This window comes from Primulina eburnea, chromosome 9 (genome assembly GCF_022965805.1).
Source record: "Primulina eburnea isolate SZY01 chromosome 9, ASM2296580v1, whole genome shotgun sequence".
NCBI classification, from domain to species: Eukaryota; Viridiplantae; Streptophyta; class Magnoliopsida; order Lamiales; family Gesneriaceae; genus Primulina; species Primulina eburnea.
The window spans coordinates 3,955,963-3,976,062 of NC_133109.1; the positions used below are offsets into that span (position 1 = coordinate 3,955,963).

The window sequence follows — 20,100 nt, forward strand, 5'->3', positions numbered from 1 at the left end:
TCATGGTCTTTGATGGGGGAAATTATTTAATGAGAAATGCTTTCGCCATGTCTTCCCATGTAGTGATCGAACCTACATGCAAACAATTTAACCATGCTTTAGCTTTATCACGTAAAGAGAAAGGAAACAAACGCAATCTAACAGCATCATCAGAAACTCCATTGAATTTAAAAGTATCGAAAATTTCAAGAAAATCCGCGATGTGCGTGTTTGGGTCATCTACTGCAGTTCCTCAAAATTGGACTGTGTTCTGAATCATCTGAATTATAGCTTGCTTGATTTCAAATTGATTTGCCCGCACGATAGGCCTCACAACGCTAGGGTGTGCACCCTCCAAAGAAGGCTGAGCATACTCTAGCATCGGTATGCAGCGTGGTATCTCAACTTGTCTATTTTCACGCTGTTCCTCTCCACATTCTTGCTCGTGTCTCTCCATCAGTTCTTTAAGTCTTTGTTGTTGTCTTCGCCTTCGGAAAGTTCTTTCAATTTCAGGATCAAACTCAAGCTCCACGTCAAGTGACTTTGGCATGCAATTGAAGAAATATCTGTAATAAAATATGGAGTGTTAGCTCAAGAGAAATAAAATAATGCTAAAGAAAATAACTAAAAATAAAATTGTAGATTAACAGTCCCCGGCAACGGCGTCAAAAACTTGATCGAGCAAAACTTGCACAGTAAAATCCCCAATAAAAATATGGTTTTGTATGCTCCAAATTTATCGCAATTGCACGATGTCAAGTAATAGTATAGTGTACGTGAGTACGAGTATCGTTCCACTGAAGACTGTATTTAACAATTGTTATTTTCGGTTATTGAATATTTAGCGACGAAAATTGATTTGATTGTTTTAACATTAATATGCTCAAATAAATATGCAAATAAAAAAATTCAATGAATAATGAATGAGAATTAATATCTAAAATGTTGAGTAAAATTCAATGAGAAATGAATTTGTTGGGAATATCGGTTCACCTACCCCTCGTTAATTAATTAATTAGTTTGATACTGATTATATGTCCCGACATGATTTCCTATTCTATTGAACGCACTCTCTCGAGCTATGACAAACTAATTCGACTCAATGAAATAATTAAATATCTTTAATTATTTATCAAGAGTGAATCGCATTTCGATCTGTAAAACCCCCTAGTTTTCGACCCTTAGGACTATGACTATCGGCGCGTATCCAAATATCTATGTAAATTGTAGATCCACGGATTATACTACTCGTTCCTATCACAAGTTATTCTCTCGAACTCACTCGCAATATAAAAACGTTGTTAAAGTTAGCTACGCTCTAACAACACGATAAAACAATAGCATAATCAAGAAATAACTCAGAAATCGAAATATATATTAACTAAATCAATGTTTGGGGTAGGATCCCCTTAAATCCCAACAAATATTAAAAGTTTAGTTACTAAAGTTCATGATTGAAAATAACCAAAACAAAGTTCAAATGATAAAAACTAAATAAGAAATACTAGAGTTGACGAAAAACGCGAAGAACGACGCCCGGAAAACTTCAAATCTTCAATCCAAGCGCAAAGTGCTCTCCAAGGCTTGTGCTGGCTCTTGAATAATGTCTGAATAATCTCCAAAAGTCGTCCAATCCCCTTCCATATCAGCCATACCTCCGAAATAAGGAAAAGAATCGGATGCAAAATCTTGCCAAAATTAGGTGGCGCTCGGGCGGTAGAGAATTACCGATCGAGCGCCACACTCTCTGTAGAAGACTTGGGGAATGCGGATTCTGGCGCTCGGGCGGTAGAAAAGTACCGCTCGAGCGCCAAACTTCTGTGACTTGGATCCATGTTCGCGCTCGAGCGGTACCAAACAACCGCTCGAGCGCCGACCTCTCGGGATTTCTCCTTGGCTTTCACATCTTGCGCTCGAGCGGTAGAAAACAACCGCTCGAGCGCTGCCTCTTCTGCTTATTATCTTCTTGGCTTGGCACTTTGTTCCGCTTTTAGTTTTCCGGCCATTTTTCCTGCAAATTCGTCATGCACTAGTGAGAAATGATCAAATGCACATACTTACTCTAAAATGGACAAAATGTAAACGAAATGTACGCATGCACAATGCAAACACGCACAAACTAATGCTATAAAACACGTAAAAACCACACCTATCAACTCCTGCACTTCTTCGCTGGTTGTTCCTTTTGGATTGAGGATGATAGTTGCTAGCAGCCGTCTCCTCCAATAACTCGTATCCTTCCTCAGCAGTTTTTCTCAAGAGGTTTCCGCAAGCAGCAGCATCTATCATAGTACGATTAGGAGTAAGCAAGCCATAGTAAAAGGTTTGAACAACTAAACCAAGTGGCAGTTCATGATGAGGACATCTTCTTAATAAATCTTTGAAGCGCTCCAATGCCTCATATAAAGACTCCTGCTCGAATCGAACAAATGTGGTGATGTCTGCCCGCAGCTTCATGGTCTTAGATGGAGGAAGGTATTTAATGAGAAACGCTTTCGCCATGTCCTCCCATGTGGTGATCAAACCTACAGACAAACAATTAAAACCATGCTTTAGCTTTATCACGTAAGGAGAAGGGAAATAAACGAAATCTAACAGCTTCATCAGAAACTCCATTAAATTTAAAAATATCGCAAATTTCGAGAAAATATGCGATGTGCGTGTTTGGGTCATCTACTACAAATCCTCCAAACTGGACTGTGTTCTGAATCATCTGAATTATGGCTGGTTTGATTTCGAAGCGGTTTGCCCGCACAATAGGCCTCACAATGCTGGGGCGTGCTCCATCCAAAGAAGGTTAGGCATACTCCAGCATCGGTATGCGACGTGACATCTCAACATGTCTAGCATCATGGTGTTCCTCCTCACGATCGTTCTCGTGCCTCTCCATCACTTCCTTCAGTATCTGCTGATGTCTTCTCCTCTGGAAAGTTCTATCAATTTCAGGGTCAAACTGCTCAAGCTCCACGTCAAATGACTTTGGCATGCACTAGACGAGATATCTGTAACAGAATTTGGGGTGTTAATTTAATAAAATGAAACAATGCTAACGAAAATAACTAAAAATAAAATTGTGAATTAACAGTCCCCGGAAACGGCGCCAAAAACTTGATCGAGCAAAACTCGCACTGTGAAATTCTTAATAAAAATATGGTTTTATATGCTCAAAAATTAATCGCAAGTGCACGATGTCAAGTAATAGTATAATGTACGTGAGTACGAGTATCGTTCCACTGAAGACTGTGTTTGACAATTATTATTTTCAGTTATTAAATCTTTAGCAACAAAAATTAATCGATTGATTATTACTACGCTGAGCAAATAAACATGTAAATAAAATATTCAGGAATTAAATAATGAAATAGAATATCTAAAATGGTTGATTTAAACTTCAAAGAGAAATGAATTTGTAGGGAAAGTCGGTTCACCTACCCCTCGTTAATTAATTAATTCGTTCGATAATGATTATATGTTCCCGACAGGATTTTCTATTCAATTGAACACACTCTCTCGAGCTATGCCAAACTAATTCTACTCAATGAAGTAATTAAATGTCTTTAATTATTTATCATGAGTGAATCGAATGTCGATCAATGAAATCCCCTATTTTTCGCCCTACCGGACTATGACTATCGGCGCGTATCCAATTTCATATATCTATGTAAATTGTAGATCCACGGATTATACTACTCGTTCCTATCACAGGTTATTCTCTCCAACTCACTCGCAATATAAAATTGTTATTAAAGTTAGCTACGCTTTAACAACACGATAAAACAATAGTATGATCAAGAATAAATTAGAAATCTATATGTGAATTAATTTAAATCAAAGTTCGGGGTATGATCCCCTTAAATCCAACAAATAATAAAATTAGCTACTCGAATTCATATTAGAAATAAACAAAACTAAGTTTAAATGATAAAAACTAAATTAAAAATACCAGAGTTGACAAAAAACGCGAAGAGCGATGCCCGGAAATTTTCGAATCTTCAATCCAAGCGCAAAAACCCTCTTCAAGCTTGTGGCGGCTCCTCCAATTTGTCTGAATAAATCCTTTTTCGTGCCTCCACTCCCTACCATATCCTCCACTTTCAGAATTTAGGGAAGAAATCGTCCAATTATTTTTTGCAAAAATAAAATCGCGCCCGGGCGGACATAAGTTTCCGCCCGGGCGGATGGCTTGCGCATATTATTTTTTTCCTTTCTTCTTTGGCGCGCCCGGGCGGAAATTTACATCCGCCCAGGCGGATGACTCTCGCAGAGACTTCTTTTCTCATGCCTTCAAGGCGCCCGGGCGTGCTTTCGAATTTTTTTCTTTAATATTCCGTTTATTCACGACTCACCTGCATTTTCGCCAACTAAACTCATGAGCAATAAGAAAACATAAATTATGTTAAAATAACACAAAATGCATGAAATCTAAATGATAAATGCAACACAATGCGACATAACATGGTACGAAAAATAAGTAAAATCCCCCTACATCATGTGCTGAGTCTTTAGACTCACTAGGCATGTGTGATGCAGGTGAGCTTCATGATGAGGAGACTGGAGGTACCGAACTCTGAGTAGGCAGGCCTGAAGCGGCAACACGACCCAAGGACCACATGTTTTCCGCATTTGATTTATGAAATGAAAGGAGATGAATGTTTTTATATGTTGATGATTTTAAGATTTTTATCCGTTCACGTTTACGTATGATTTTTGATGAGTTTGGTTATTTAAACCGCGCTATTTTTATGGTCATATAAATATGATTATGTTAAATGTAAATTTTCATCTAAGCCTCTTGCTTCTTCCCATCACCTGCAAATCATTGTATAGATGAGAACCACATCCGATATCCAATGCCCAAGAAGAGGAATTAATAGAAACATTAACTTCAATATAAAACATACCATGGCCAGAACGCTTCTAGGCAAGATACTTCTCGCAATTACGCCTCCATTGTCCAGGTTTGTTCCAGTGGAAACAGACTTGTTCTGACTTGTCACGCTTTATGGGCCCCGGATTTGGTTTCTTGTATGGCTTCTTGTTGGGCTCGTTCTTCTTTAGAGGGCCATAACGCTTCTTGCCTTTATTTGGGGCTCCCCTTTTCGTACCGGACGAAGAACCCACTACAAGAACATGCTTTTCCTTTTAAATTGTGGCTTCCTAATTAGTAAGCATATTGACCAACTCTTCAAAGGTGGCCTCAAGCTTGTTCATATTAAAATTAACCACAAATCCATCGAACAAGGCAGGCAAAGACAGCCAGAGAATATCAGTCTAAAGCTCACTAGGAATAACCACGTCCAGCCTCACCAACTTCTCGATGAGCCCAATCATCCTAACACCATGCTCATGGACCGAAGTCCCATCTCGCAAGCGTGTAGTCATGAGTTCTTTCACAGTAGCATGTCTATCTGAACGAGTTTGTACAACATACAATTCTTTCAGATGAAGGTGAATGTCAGCAGCATTCACCGCCTCCTCGAACCTCCTCTGAAGTTCATTCGACATAGAAGCCAACATTTAGCTCTTAGCTTGAAGATCATTCTCCCACCATTTCTCAAGCTTAGCTAAATCAGTCATACTGATATCAGGAGCCGCTTCCGTTGGTAACTTCTTATCAAGCACATACGCAATCTTTTCGGAGTTCAGAACAATTTTTAAATTTCAAAACCAGTCATGATAGTTAGGGCCAGTCAATTTTTTTTGATCGAGAATGATTGAAAGCGGGTTACGAGTAGACATCGTAAATATACTGAAAATGATAACAGATAATGGTTACTGATAATTTTAAAATAATTCTAAGACATAAAATATGGATTTCATTTTATAAATTTCTCTCCCACTATTTTGACATTTCCACCACCCTCTGATGAAAAAGAGAAATCATATTTCCTTAGTGGGCACGTAGAGTCCAATTATCCAATTATAATCTCGAATAATATCAGCCAATTATAATTTCTAAAAGGTATAATCCAATTGCATTCCTATGCAACCTCCGCGTGTTTTGCCTCACGTTTAATAAGGACCCAATATTATGACGCCGTTTATTTTCACGTGTCAAACCAACCCATCAATATTGAACTGTAATGGACGGTCTTCATGAGTTCCCGCAATAATATGAGCCGAAGTCATGGGAGTTCCACTCAATTTACATCATATGTCCGAGGGAAGTCACAGCTTTCCGGCTTCCAGGCCTCCCCAAAAATATGAGCCGGACATTGTCCGCGGGTAGCGATCACCATGCAATCATGGTTGATGGAAGGCAAGGAAAAAATTAAAATCTTTTAATTTTTAATTTTTCGGTTTGATATAAATTTTGAATCATATTCAAAATGAGGGATTTTAATTTTATAATTGTCTCATCATTTTAATTTAAAAATCGCGTGCCATGTTTGTATGTTTGCCGGATTCATGCAACAATTTTATTTAATAATATACATACATGAATATTACTATATATCGCATATATCATAATATGACATTCAACAACAGACAAGGATGATCGATCGCCAACACTATTAGATCCATGTGAGCAAAACATGGATCGAGGTCCAAAACCTAGGTGAATACATGGATGCAAATGCAACTATAACAAGAGCTTTCAATATTTTACATGTCTTCATCCCGTTAATCGAGCCCACCATCTTCCAGTTTTGTTCTCCCACTATTTCTAATAATTACTTTAAATAGCCATGACACATAAGAGATATTTCTCATGGGGGTGGGAACGGGCCATAAACCAGGCCCACTTTAATAATATCAAATATTTAACAAAACGAACAAAAACAGTAAAATATCCTAACATACACCTAACACATTGGTCAAGGATCTCGATCATCCTTCATGCATTTAATATCAAATATTAACATCAATTTAATGAATTGATAAATCATATATCTAATAATTTTATCACTAACCACCACAATTATTAAAGAAATTAATAAATTAAATAAACACCTTTATTTAATTTCTAATTAAATCAATAATAATTGATTTCTTGTAAACTCAATTTTACCATAAATAATTAAAATCTTATTCTAATTATTTATTTTACAAGAAAATTATTAATTTTCCAAATGAAAATATGAACCAATTTTCAAAAATATCAATTTTGCCCAAAATATTTGAAAATCGAAAAATTACACCCTAGACCCTAACAATTCAAGTCCATTATCCAGCACTGATCCCGAGACACTCCTGGGCAGCCGCCCGTGCTGCCCGCCCGCTGCCCGAACGTTTCGGGCAGTGACGGCACTCTTGTGCGCGGTCTGCCCGGAACAGTTCCTGGTTGATCCGAAGTTTTTTTTCCTGAAATTTTTTTTTATGGTGCTATAATTTTCTGAAAAATTTTCTTGTGTAATTAAAAAATAAATTATTCAATATCAAAACCATACGATCTAGAAAAACCTTGGTTCTGATACCACTGTTGGATCTAGGTTTTCTCGTGCCCAAACGCAACGGAAGTTTTAAAATTTTTATTTTATTTTGGCAATCAAAATATATTTGTTTTGGGCAATCGTATGGTTTATTATAATGAAACATAGATAGGATGTTAGAATTTATACCTTCGGTGAAAATTTCACAAGGCTACAACTATTTCGGGGTTAGCGGAGGTAACTCTTGAGGAATCCCTATGAACTTTCTTCAAGAACTCCTTCTATTAAGTCCACGACCAGAAGATTTGTTCCTCTTTCAAACATCACTAGAATAGTTGAAAGAAGTTTTTACGTTGAGATCAAAAATTTGAGAGATGACTCAAATCTCTTTTTCTTGAAGAGTGGCCAAAAATATTGGAGGATTGGAAGATGTAATTCTCGTGAGTCACAATTGGGAATAGTGGAGGCTAGTTAGTTTATTTTTTTCTTTTTATTTCCTTAAAAACAATATTCTTGACATAAATTTCATAATTAACATTAATGAGTTTGATTAATTAATTGGGCTAGTCCAACTAGTTTAATTAATTAATCAAAGTCCATTAATAATTTTAATTATTTAATATGTTGGACTTGTACTCATACAAGCGCATTAAACATACTCCCACTATGTTTAATTTAATATTTAATAAACTCAACTTATGAGTTGAACAAACTAAATCCATTATAAATTCAACATTTGATTTTTTTTTTTAAATTATAAATTCAACTCCTGGAATTTATCACCTCCAAAATTTAATAAATTCAACTTTTGAGTTTAATAAATTAAAATTTTAAATTTTATAAATTCAACTCCTTGAATTTACTACACCATAATATAAATTCAACTTCTTGAATTTATTCTCTCAAATGGGAACAAACGATCCAGTGCTTGTGTGACCGTCAATGATCAGGGATACAGCTAGCCGTGGGTTCAAAACTCCTTGTGATTTAGGACATAATCTTTTATTCGGGCTTACCTTTATTTGCCCTATTCTATGTGTCAACAATTGATCATTAGAATGTCAGAAATCATGTTTCTGATTAAACCCATCGACCCATGGTAAGATCGTCTAGTAGCATCGCCCCATGTTTCCCTAGGTATCATTGATAGTGCCTGCAAGAACCAGTCGATTATGATTAGCGTACCGTACGGTCACTTCAACTCATATCTCCCGATCAAATATGCAACCATTGGTTCACCGAGGGTTGTATATTAATTCGATAACTATTTGATAGATATAAATAGTGGCATCGCATGTACAATTGGAGAACTCCTTCTCCAATATACATCTCACACTCTGGCCAGAGATTCCACGCACTATTAATTCATCAGATCACATAGGATATCCACACTCTTAGGTGATCGGTGAATCTCCGAATACAATGCATTGGCTCCTATATGTGCCGCAACTATACCCAACCTCGCCACTTGATGACTCTCCTGGAGCCGGTAAACGAGTCAAAGCACAGCCCTAGCATATAGAGCCTCAGTGTTGTGCCGGGTCGTAAGGACTAATGGTGTACAATCATAACCACGGACTTATCCTCTCGATGAATGATAACCACTTGGAAAGTCCGAGGGAGGGTTGTTCGGTATAATCATCATATGACTACCCATCTGCATGTTTGGACATCTCTATACCATTACCAATAAACGCAGTACACAACATCACAGATGCTAGTCTCGAGATAAAGCGACCTTTATCCCTGTTTTAGGCGGCTGAATCGATTAGGAACGATTTTAGATCATATAGTGTTTACAAATGAGTTTCAACATCGAATTACGATTCATTTGTATTATAGTATAATCAAGGTCTTTATCTATTTTGTTCACATAGGTATACAGATAAAGAAATAACAAACCATGAAATAATGAATTATATTAAAGTAAAGATTGTTTATTACAATTGAGTCAATAAAATTCCTAGCCAACAATTAGCTTGCAGTGCATGTACTCTAACAGATGCAAGCGTGTTTGAGACAACCATAAGTTATGGTTGTCTCAAACACGCTTGCATCTATTAGAGTACATGCTCTGCAAGCTAATTTTTGGCTAGGAATTTTATTGACTCAGTAGTAATAAACAATCTTTACTTTAATATAATTCATTATTTCATGGTTTGTTATTTCTTTATCTATATATCCATGTGAACAACGTAGATAAAGACCTTTATTATACTTTAATACAAATGAATCGTAATTCGATGTTGAAACTCATTTGTAAACAATATATGATCTAAAATCGTTCCTAATCGATTCAGCCGCCTAAAACAGGGATAAAGGTCGCTTTAGCTCGAGACTAGCATCTGTGATGTTGTGTACTGCGTTTCTTGGTAAGGGTATAGAGATGTCCAAACATGCAGATGGGTAGTCATATGATGATTATACCGAACAACCCTCCCTCGGACTTTCCAAGTGGTTATCATTCATCGAGAGGATAAGTCCGTGGTTATGATTGTACACCATTATTCCTTACGACCCGGCACAACACTGAGGCTCTATATGCTAGGGCTCTGCTTTGACTCGTTTACCGGCTCCATGAGAGTCATTAGGTGGCAAGGTTGGGTATAGTTGCGGCACATATAGGAGCCAATGCATTGTATTCAGGGATTCACCGATCACCTACGAGTGTGGATATCCTATGTGATCTGATAAAATAATAGTGCGTGGAATCTCTGCCAGAGTGTGAGATGTACATTGGAGGAGTTCTCCAATTGTACATGCGATGTCACTATTTATATTTTATCACATAGTTATCGAATTAATATGCAACCCTTGGTGAACCAATGGTTGCAGATTTGATCGGGATATATGAGTTGAAGTGACCGTACGGTACGCTAATCATAATCGACTGGTTCTTGCAGGCACTATCAATGATACCTAGGGAAACATGGGGCGATGCTACTAGACGATCTTACCATGGGTCGATGGGTTTAATCAGAAACATGATTTCTGACATTCTAATGATCAATTGTTGACACATAGAATAGGGCAAATAAAGGTAAGCCCGAATAAAAGATTATGTCCTAAATCACAAGGAGTTTTGAACCCACGGCTAGCTGTATCCCAGAACCATTGAGGGTCACGCAAGCACTGGATCGTTTGTTCTTGTTTGAGAGAATAAATAAAGAAGTTGAATTTATATTATGTTATAGTAAATTCAAAGAGTTGAATTTATAAAATTTGAAAATTTAATTTATTAAACTCAAAATTTGAGTTTATTAAATTTTGGAGGTGATAAATTCAAGGAGTTGAATTTATAATGTAAAAATTAAAAATATAATGTTGAATTTATAATGGATTTAATTTGTTAAGCTCAAAAGTTGAGTTTATAAATATTAATTAAATATAATGGGAGTATGTTTAATGGCTTGTATGAGTACAATTCCAACATATTAAATAATTAAAGTTATTAATGAACTTTGATTAATTAATTAAACTAGTTGGTCTAGCTCAATTAATTAATCAAGCTCATTAATGTTAATTTTGGAATTTATGTCAAGACTATTGTTTTTAAGGAAATAAAAAGAAAATAAAATGACCTAGCCTCAAGTATTCCCAATTGTGACTCACGAGAATTACATCTCCAAATCCTCCAAATATTTTTGGCCACTCTTCAAGAAAAAGAGATTTGAGTCATCTCTCAAATTTTTGATCTCAACGTAAAAACTTCTTTCAAATATTCTAGTGCTGTTTGAAAGAGGAACAAATCTTCTGGTCGTGGACTTAATAGAAGGAGTTCTTGAAGAAAGTTCGTAGGGATTCATCAAGAGCTATCTCCACTAACCCCGAAATAGTTGGAGCCTTTTGAAATTTTCATCGAAGGTATAAATTCTAACATCCTATGTATATTTCATTATAATAAACCATATGAGTGCGCAAAACAAATATATTTTGATATCCAAAATAAAATAAAATTTTTAAAACTTCCGCTGCATCTGGGCACGAGAAAACTAGATCCAACAGTGGTATCAGAGCCAAGGTTTTTCTAGATCGTATGGTTTTGGTATTGAATAATTTATTTCTAACCATACAAGAAAATTTTTCAGAAATTATAGCACCATAAAAATTATTTTTTTTCAGAAAAAAAAATAAAAAAATTCCGGATCTTCCCGGGAACTGTTCCTGGCATACCGCGCGCCGCGCCTGTGCGCGCAGTGCCGCCAGTGCCTGAAACGTTCGGGCAGCGGGCGAGTAGCGCGGACGGCTGCCAGGGAGTGTCTCGGGATCAGTGATGGATAATGGTCTTGAATTGTTCCGGCCTATTGTGCAATTTTCTGATTTTTCAAAATTTTGAGCAAAATTGTTATTTTTGAAAATTGCTTCAATTTTTCTTTTGAAAAATTAATAATTTTCTTGTAAAATAAATAATTAAAATAAGATTTTAATTATTTATGGTAAAATTGAGTTTTACAATAAATTAATTATTATTGATTTAATTAGAAATTAAATAAAGGTGTTTATTTAATTTATTAAATTCATAATTGTGGTGGTTAGTGATAAAATTATTAGATATATGAATTATCAATTAATTAAATTGTTTAGTTAAATTGATGTTAATATTTGATATTAAATGCATGAAGGATCATCGAGAGCCTTGACCAATGTGTTAGGTGTATGTTAGGATAAGAGGGCCATGTTGAAATCTTTATTGCCAAGCCAATTAAATCTACACATTGCAAGCAAGTCTCGAATTTTTGGGTAGGAAATATTACAAATTAGTATATCATACAAGATGCAAGGAAACAAGATAAAGAAAATCTCGGATCTTCATATAAATTAAGGATTTAAATCTCACGAATTAGGAAGAGAAATCATCAGCAATGGCAAGGATATTTGGAGTCAATATTAGGAGATTTGACATGAATTTTTGGCATGATTTTAGTACTAAATTTAGCTCCACCCTCCTCCCCTATAAATAGTGCATCAACCCTACACATTCAAGACACAAATTTCGAAATTCCTTGCTACATATTTTCGAAAATTCAGCAACTTGTCCTAGCCGAAACTCTGCCGAAAATCTTCCAAGAAAAATCGAGCCGTAGTGCCGCCAAGTGTAGAGCAAGGATCGACCCATTCCCGAAGCTAAGCACCTACGTTTTTCAACATCCAAAACACAGTAAGTAGGCTGTCTTAAATTTCGGTTTTATGCATATGAAATTTCGGTTTTGGTTTAAAAATCCGATCGAGCACCGTCGTTTTGCCTATACGTTTTTATGAAAGTTTGGTACGATTATGTTTGACACTGTGAGGATTCCCTGAAAATGGGTGGAATTCCAACATATGGCCCTTAACAGTGGGATAGAACTGTTTTATGGCCTCGCCCCCTTAGAGGATTAAAACTTAGGGACTGACGTCAGTAAACCGTTGAAAGGTGAAAAATCGCAGTGTTATTACGTTATGAAGTTTACGTTACGATTATGAAAAGCATGTTGTATGTATATGATATGTTTCGAAAATGTTATAAAATGGTTATGTTGTGTTCAAAGTTCCCCTATTTACTGAGTATTTCCCAAAGTACTCACCCTCTTACAACCCTTCCCAGATAAGTCCGAAGAACAGGTCGAGGACGAAGAGTCGGAGCAATTTTGGGGTTGGTGATTTGCAAGATTAGTAATAGGTTTTATTCTGAATTTTAAGATTTAATGAATTGTAAGAAGCTTCCGCATTATTTACTATTTCGTTGAATTCCGTTATTGTAAAGGCAATTTTATTTGAGGTTATGATTTATAAACTGGTTTCGGTTTATACTGTGCTACGAAAGGCTTGTTGTTTTCAATTGTGTGATTGTTAAACGACGCCGGTGTCAATCCCGAGTTTCAGGGCGTGACATTTAAGTGGTATCAGAGCCGCCAGGTTCATAATCCGAGTGCGAAAAATCGAGTTTCAAAAAAAATATATATATATTTCGGAATTTTTTTTTCCGGCCAAACAGCACCTTAGCGCGCCGCCGCGTTTTTCGTTGATTCCGGCCGCGTCCGGTAGTATTTCTTCGATCGGCGACCAGCTGCAGAATCTTCTTGAAGAGACGAACCAAAGCCCTCACCCAATTTCAGATTTCGCGTTCAGATGCAACCAGAATTTCGGATCTACGGATTTTGGCGCACAAACCCTAACGCCGAATCTTATTTTGTCCAATTACCCTACTAATCCTACTCCGATTTTCAATTTCTTATACTCGAACAATATATAATTCATGGGTAACTTTTTCCAAGAATCAATTTTGCATTCGGATCAACCAATCGGGAACGCCCAATTTCGAGGGAGTTGACCGATTTTGAGCGAGTTCCGGCCAAATTAGGCAGTTTTCCGACCGATTCCTTCTGTGCCGTCACCGGTTCCGTGACCCCTACGCCGTCGCCGACACACGTACTTGCTCCGACCATACTACGGCGAGTCAACCCGGCGAGTCAACTCGGCCGAGTCAACGAGTCAACCCGCCAGCTTATGTCCTTCGATTTTTTTCGTAGAAAACTCTGAATTCGGTTCCGTCGACTGTTCTGGAATCCTCTCGATATACTCTTCTAATCCATATGTCTATCTCAAAACTTTCCATTTTTGGAAATTTTCGAATTTTTATTTATTTTCATTTATTGAACTCTATATGACTCTGACATTTTATTATGTCCTATTTCATTCAGTACATTTATTTCATTTATATTGTTCATGTTCATTTATTTTCGTTCTGCTTGAGAAATCAATAAAATATTTTATTCGTTCCATTGATTTCAATTTACTTCTACGCAACCTATTGTATGAACTTTACTCGTACAACAAATTCTTAGAAACGTTCAAATTGTAGGAAATGGCCGATAGACCTCCAAGGCAAAACCGCAACCCCCGTTATGCTAACAACAACAACAACAACACTAATGAAGAAGGCAACGGACCTCCACCTCAGTTCAATCTCAATCAAGCGGACCTAATGGCTATAGCCACGATCGTGGCGACGACACTTCAGGGGTTAGTGAACCCCAACGCCAATCAACCACCACCACCTCCACCACAGCACGGAGTCAAGTTCCATTATGAGTCCCTCCGTAAGAACAGGTGCCCAACTTTCAGTGGCGCTGTCGACCCTGAAGTTAGCCAGAGTTGGCTAAAAAGCGTGGAGACTCAGTTGCGACTATTGGAAGTCCCGGATGCACTGAAAGTGGACGTGTTAGTGCCCTTCCTGGAAGATCGAGCAGGCAAGTGGTGGGAAGCAATCTCGCCAGCCATGACAGCTGCAGGACCAATCACGTGGCAACGTTTTAAGGAAGCTTTCCTGAAACAGTATTACCCCGCCGAGGGCAGACTACAGAAACTAAGTGAGTTTGAGAATTTCAGTCAAGCTCCCGACATGTCAGTTGTGGAATACACCTCCGAGTTCAACGCCTTAGGATCTTATGCTCCGGCAATTATGGCGGATGAAGTTCTAAAATTGCACCGCTTCAAGAAGGGGTTGAACAGCAGGATCCAATCAGCCCTAGCAGTCTACCAACCGACGAATTTTTCCGACCTGATGGGCGCAGCTATCCGAGCTGAAACTGATATCCAGCGCCGGGAGAAAGAATTTAGGAACAAAAGTTCTATGAATGATCAGCCCTCTCATGGCAGTCAGTCGTTCAAGAAACCGAACCATTCCGGCGAACAATCTAAAGGGCCTTCGCCTGCCTCAGGATACCAGGCCATTAAGCCTTGCCCAACTTGCCACTTACGACACCTGGGAGAATGTCGTAGAGCCAGCGGAGTCTGCTTTGGATGCGGGAAACCAGGACACCGTATGGCAGATTGTCCAGCCGCCAGCAACAAAACAACTGGACCAGGTAAAGGAGACGGGTCGAGCTCAGGGGCGAATGCCAATAAACCACGGGAGAACAAACCAAATGCCAGGGTGTTTGCCATGATGCAGGAAGAGGCAGATGATGCAAGCGATGTTGTGACAGGTACCATATTTTTTCAGCAAGTGCCTGCTTATGTGTTATTTGACTGTGGCGCTACACATTATTGTATATCTAAGAGATTTGGTAAGAAGTGAGGACGTAAGCTTGATAAGCTAACCGAACCTTTCCAACTAGCCACATCTACTAGTAGAGCCATTGAAACTGACGAAATTTACAAAGATTGAAAAATCAGTATTGGTAATTAGATTTTTAGAGCCGACCTGATACAGTTGATCATGGTCGATTTCGATATCATCTTAGGAATGTATTGGTTAGCAAGAAACAATGCGGTAGTAGATTGTAAGGGAAAGGAATATCCCTACCTATTTGGAGACCAGGCCAAATCCAGTTTCGAGAACGAAACTTCTCATAAGGAGGGAGGGATGTGAGAACCGAAAATCTGGCAATAATTTGGAAGGAAATTTTATTAGCATAAGATTCTTTTATTGTATTAGAATAAGATGGCCATGTTGAAATCTTTATTACCAAGCCAATTAAATCTACACATTGCAAGCAAGTCTCGAATTTTTGGGTAGGAAATATTACAAATTAGTATATCATACAAGATGCAAGGAAACAAGATAAAGAAAATCTCGGATCTTCATATAAATTAAGGATTTAAATCTCACGAATTAGGAAGAGAAATCATCAGCAATGGCAAGGATATTTGGAGTCAATATTAGGAGATTTGACATGAATTTTCGGTATGATTTTAGTACCAAATTTAGCTCCACCCTCCTCCCCTATAAATAGTGCATCAACCCTACACATTCAAGACACAAATTTCGAAATTCCTTGCTACATATTTTCGAAAATTCAGCAACTTGTCCTAGCCGAAACTCTGTCGAAAATCTTCCAAGAAAAATCGAGCCGTAGTGCCGCCAAGTGTAGAGCAAGGATCGACCCATTCCCGAAGCTAAGCACCTACGTTTTCAACATCCAAAACACAGTAAGTGGGCTGTCTTAAATTTCGGTTTTATGCATATGAAATTTCGGTTTTGGTTTAAAAATCCGGTCGAGCACCGTCGTTTTGCCTATACGTTTTTATGAAAGTTTGGTACGATTATGTTTGACACTGTGAGGATTCCCTGAAAATGGGTGGAATTCCAACATATGGCCCTTAACAGTGGGATAGAACTGTTTTATGGCCTCGCCCCTTTAGAGGATTAAAACTTAGGGACTGACGTCAGTAAACCGTTGAAAGGTGAAAAATCGCAGTGTTATTACGTTATGAAGTTTACGTTACGATTATGAAAAGCATGTTGTATGTGTATGATATGTTTCGAAAATGTTATAAAATGGTTATGTTGTGTTCAAAGTTCCCCCATTTACTGAGTATTTCTCAAAATACTCACTCTCTTACAACCCTTCCCAGATAAGTCCGAAGAACAGGTCGAGGACGAAGAGTCGGAGCAATTTTGGGGTTGGTGATTTGCAAGATTAGTAATAGGTTTTATTCTGAATTTTAAGATTTAATGAATTGTAAGAAGCTTTCGCATTATTTACTATTTCATTGAATTCCGTTATTGTAAAGACAATTTTATTTGAGGTTATGATTTATAAACTGGTTTCAGTTTATACTGTGCTACGAAAGGCTTGTTGTTTTCAATTGTGTGATTGTTAAACGACGTCGGTGTCAATCCCGAGTTTCGGGGCGTGACATTTAAGTGGTATCAGAGCCGCCAGGTTCATAATCCGAGTGGGAAAAATCGAGTTTCAAAAAAAAAATATATATTTCGGAATTTTTTTTCCGGCCAAACAGCACCTTAGCGCGCCGCCGCGTTTTTCGCCGATTCCGGCCGCGTCCGGTAGTCTTTCTTCGATCGGCGACCAGCTGCAAAATCTTCTTGAAGAGACGAACCAAAGCCCTTACCCAATTTCAGATTTCGCGTTCAGATGCAACCGGAATTTCGGATCTACGGATTTGGGCGCAAAAACCCTAACGCCGAATCTTATTTTGTCCAATTACCCTACCAATCCTACTCCGATTTTCAATTCCTTATACTCGAACAATATATAATTCATGGGTAACTTTTTCCAAGAATCAATTTTGCTGATCCACTTACGAAGCCCTTGCCAGTACCATTGTTCGAGAAGCATCGCGAAGCAATGAGATTATAGTTTATGGGTAGTTGGCTCTAGAGCTAGTGGGAGATTGTTAGAGTAGATGCCATGCAAGCCAATTGTTGGCTAGGGATTTTATTGACTCAGTTGTAATAGAAAATCTTTACTTTAATATAATTCATTATTTCATGGTTTTTTATTTCTTTATCTGTATATCCATGTGAACAAAATAGATAAAGATCTTTATTATACTTTAATATAAATGAATCGTAATTCGGTGTTGAAACTCATTTGTAAACACTGTATGATCTAAATTTGTTCCTAGTCGATTCAGCCGCCTAAAACATGGATAAAGGTCGCTTGAGCTCGAGACTAGCATCTATGATGTTGTGTACTGCATTTCTTGGTAATGGCATAGAGATGTCCACACATGCAGATGGGTAGTCATATGATGATTATACCGAACAACCCTCTTCGGACTTTCTAAGTGGTTATCATTCATCGAGATGATAAGTCAGTGGTTATGATTGTACACCATTAGTCCTTTCGACCCGGGATATCACTGAGGCTCTATATGCTAGGGCTATGCTTTGACTCGTTTACCGGCTCCAGGAGAGTCATCGGGTGGCGAGGTTGGGTATAGTTGCGACACATATAGGAATCAGTGCATTGTAGTCGGGGATTCACTGCTCACCTTTGGGTGTGGATATCCTATTTGAACTGATGAAATAATAGTGCGTGGAATCTCTGGCCAGAGTGTGAGATGTACACTGGAGAAGTAGTTCTCGAATGATACATGCGATGCCACTATTTATATTTATCACATAGTTATCGAATTAATATGCAACCCACGCTGAACCAATGGTTGCAGATTCGATCAGGATATATGAGTTGAATGGACCGTACTGTACACAAATCATAATCGACTGGTTTTTGCAGAAACTATCAGTGATACCTAGGGAATCATGGAGCGATGCTACTAGACGCTCTTTGTGACATCCCAAAACTTTAAGGTCCACGTGAGCCACATGCATGCAAGTTATTAAGGTTGGTGTCGTAAGATAGAAGGTGCTCAGTAACCTTTGGCGCTGAGAGTTCTTAAGTTGAACTGCGTAAATGCTAATGTAATAGGTCGTTGAACATTACAAGTATAGTATAAAGAAGGTAAGATACGATAAGTTTGAACCTCCATTTCTAATATTGAGAACGGTGAGAAAAGTCGGGATTCGAGGTCATAGTAAAGTAAAGCTAAGTTACCATAAGTCGTTTTAAGTTGCGATTAGCAACCGAGGTTTTTGGTAGGCAATTTAATTAGGATTGAAGAGACGTAAGGACAGCCTAGGAATTAAAAATCTTTATCAGAGTAGCGCAACGATAGCGTAGATTGTTGGGTCACTAGAATAAAGAATCTAACTTTTGGATTATCGAGGATAAGCGAATTTCGGAGAAGAAATTTAAATTAAGGGGGATAGATTGTGACATCCCAAAACTTTAAGGTCCACGTGAGCCACATGCATGCAAGTTATTAAATTTCTTATGTATTGTATTAAATGGTTTTAATGCATGGTTATTTCATTAATTTGGGTTTTAATTCATGATTTATGAATTTTCATTATTTTTAAATTATAATATGTTTAATTGGTCCACGTTAAAATGTTTTCCTTGAGTTTTAGTTTCAGACGATTATTCGAGGCGGGATCGAGGAAATGAGACCGGCGACGATTTAGGAGATTTTAAAATGGGGTATTTTATTTTAAGTCAAAGTGTCATTTAAAATGATTTATTTAGTTTCTAGCAATTTTAAAGCCTAATTTAATTATTAGGCGATTTTATGATTTTAAGCTTTTAAAAATATATCACTTGTGTACTTCATTTTTTTAAACTAAGGAATTTTATTCAAGATTTATGGGGATTGATATGTTTAATTAATTTAATAATTTAGTTAGTATTTTAAGTAGCCACCTAATTAGCCTTTCATTTTAATTAGTATTGTTAATGGGTAATCAAGCAAAAATCATTCCCTAATCTATTTCCTAACACACGCACACACCCATTTTATCACACAACTCACGCACACACCTAAGTCAACACACACACACTCACGCCTTAACACAACACACACCACACAATTTCCTATCACTTCCTATCACCATTTTAAAAGAAATATTAGGGTCCTTCTCCCTATAGCAGGCGCCCCCTCCCCTCTAAAATTCCAGCAAGATTTGTTGAGTTTTATTCAAAGGAAATCGTTCCACGATCGTCCCGGATCAATCCTCGTATCATCTCCGCTTCGGTGACGCCGGTTCGGTAACGTTTATTATCAAAAGGCACGTATATTCTGTTCTTTCTGCATCGATCTTGTCATAGTATGCGTTGTGTATTTTTATGCATGAAAATCCATGTGTGACGTTCGTCGTTTGAGCGGAAAATGGTTTGAATGCGTTTGAAATACGTTTTAGATCTGAAATTTCGTAACTCACTGTTCTGTTGAAAACTGCAATTTTTATGTCAGGATTTTGAGAAAACTTTCAACTACAAAATTGTAGAACTTTTCGATGCCTTCGATTTGATATAAAATTCGAGATTTTTGGATGAAAATTGAGTGAGTTATGACGTCTTTCGTCGGACTGCTCAAACTGCGACTTTTACGAAAATTGTGTTCTTGAAGTTTATTTGTTGCATGCTTCGTTGGAGATCGACGGGCGATTGTTGTTGTGTAC

General features: G+C 37.6%; 1 protein-coding gene and 1 non-coding gene across 2 annotated transcripts; both read left to right on the forward strand.

The window, feature by feature from the left end:
- The first annotated feature begins 2,326 nt into the window (after positions 1-2,326).
- LOC140842210 (small nucleolar RNA R71) lies at positions 2,327-2,432 on the forward strand. The gene has a single exon (XR_012120341.1). It is a non-coding gene; the product is annotated as a small nucleolar RNA R71 (small nucleolar RNA).
- Positions 2,433-14,196: 11,764 nt separating this feature from the next.
- On the forward strand, positions 14,197-15,411 carry LOC140840669 (uncharacterized). The gene has a single exon (XM_073207840.1). It carries the CDS (start codon positions 14,197-14,199, stop codon positions 15,409-15,411), a length of 1,215 nt encoding a protein of 404 aa, XP_073063941.1.
- Positions 15,412-20,100: the final 4,689 nt, after the last annotated feature.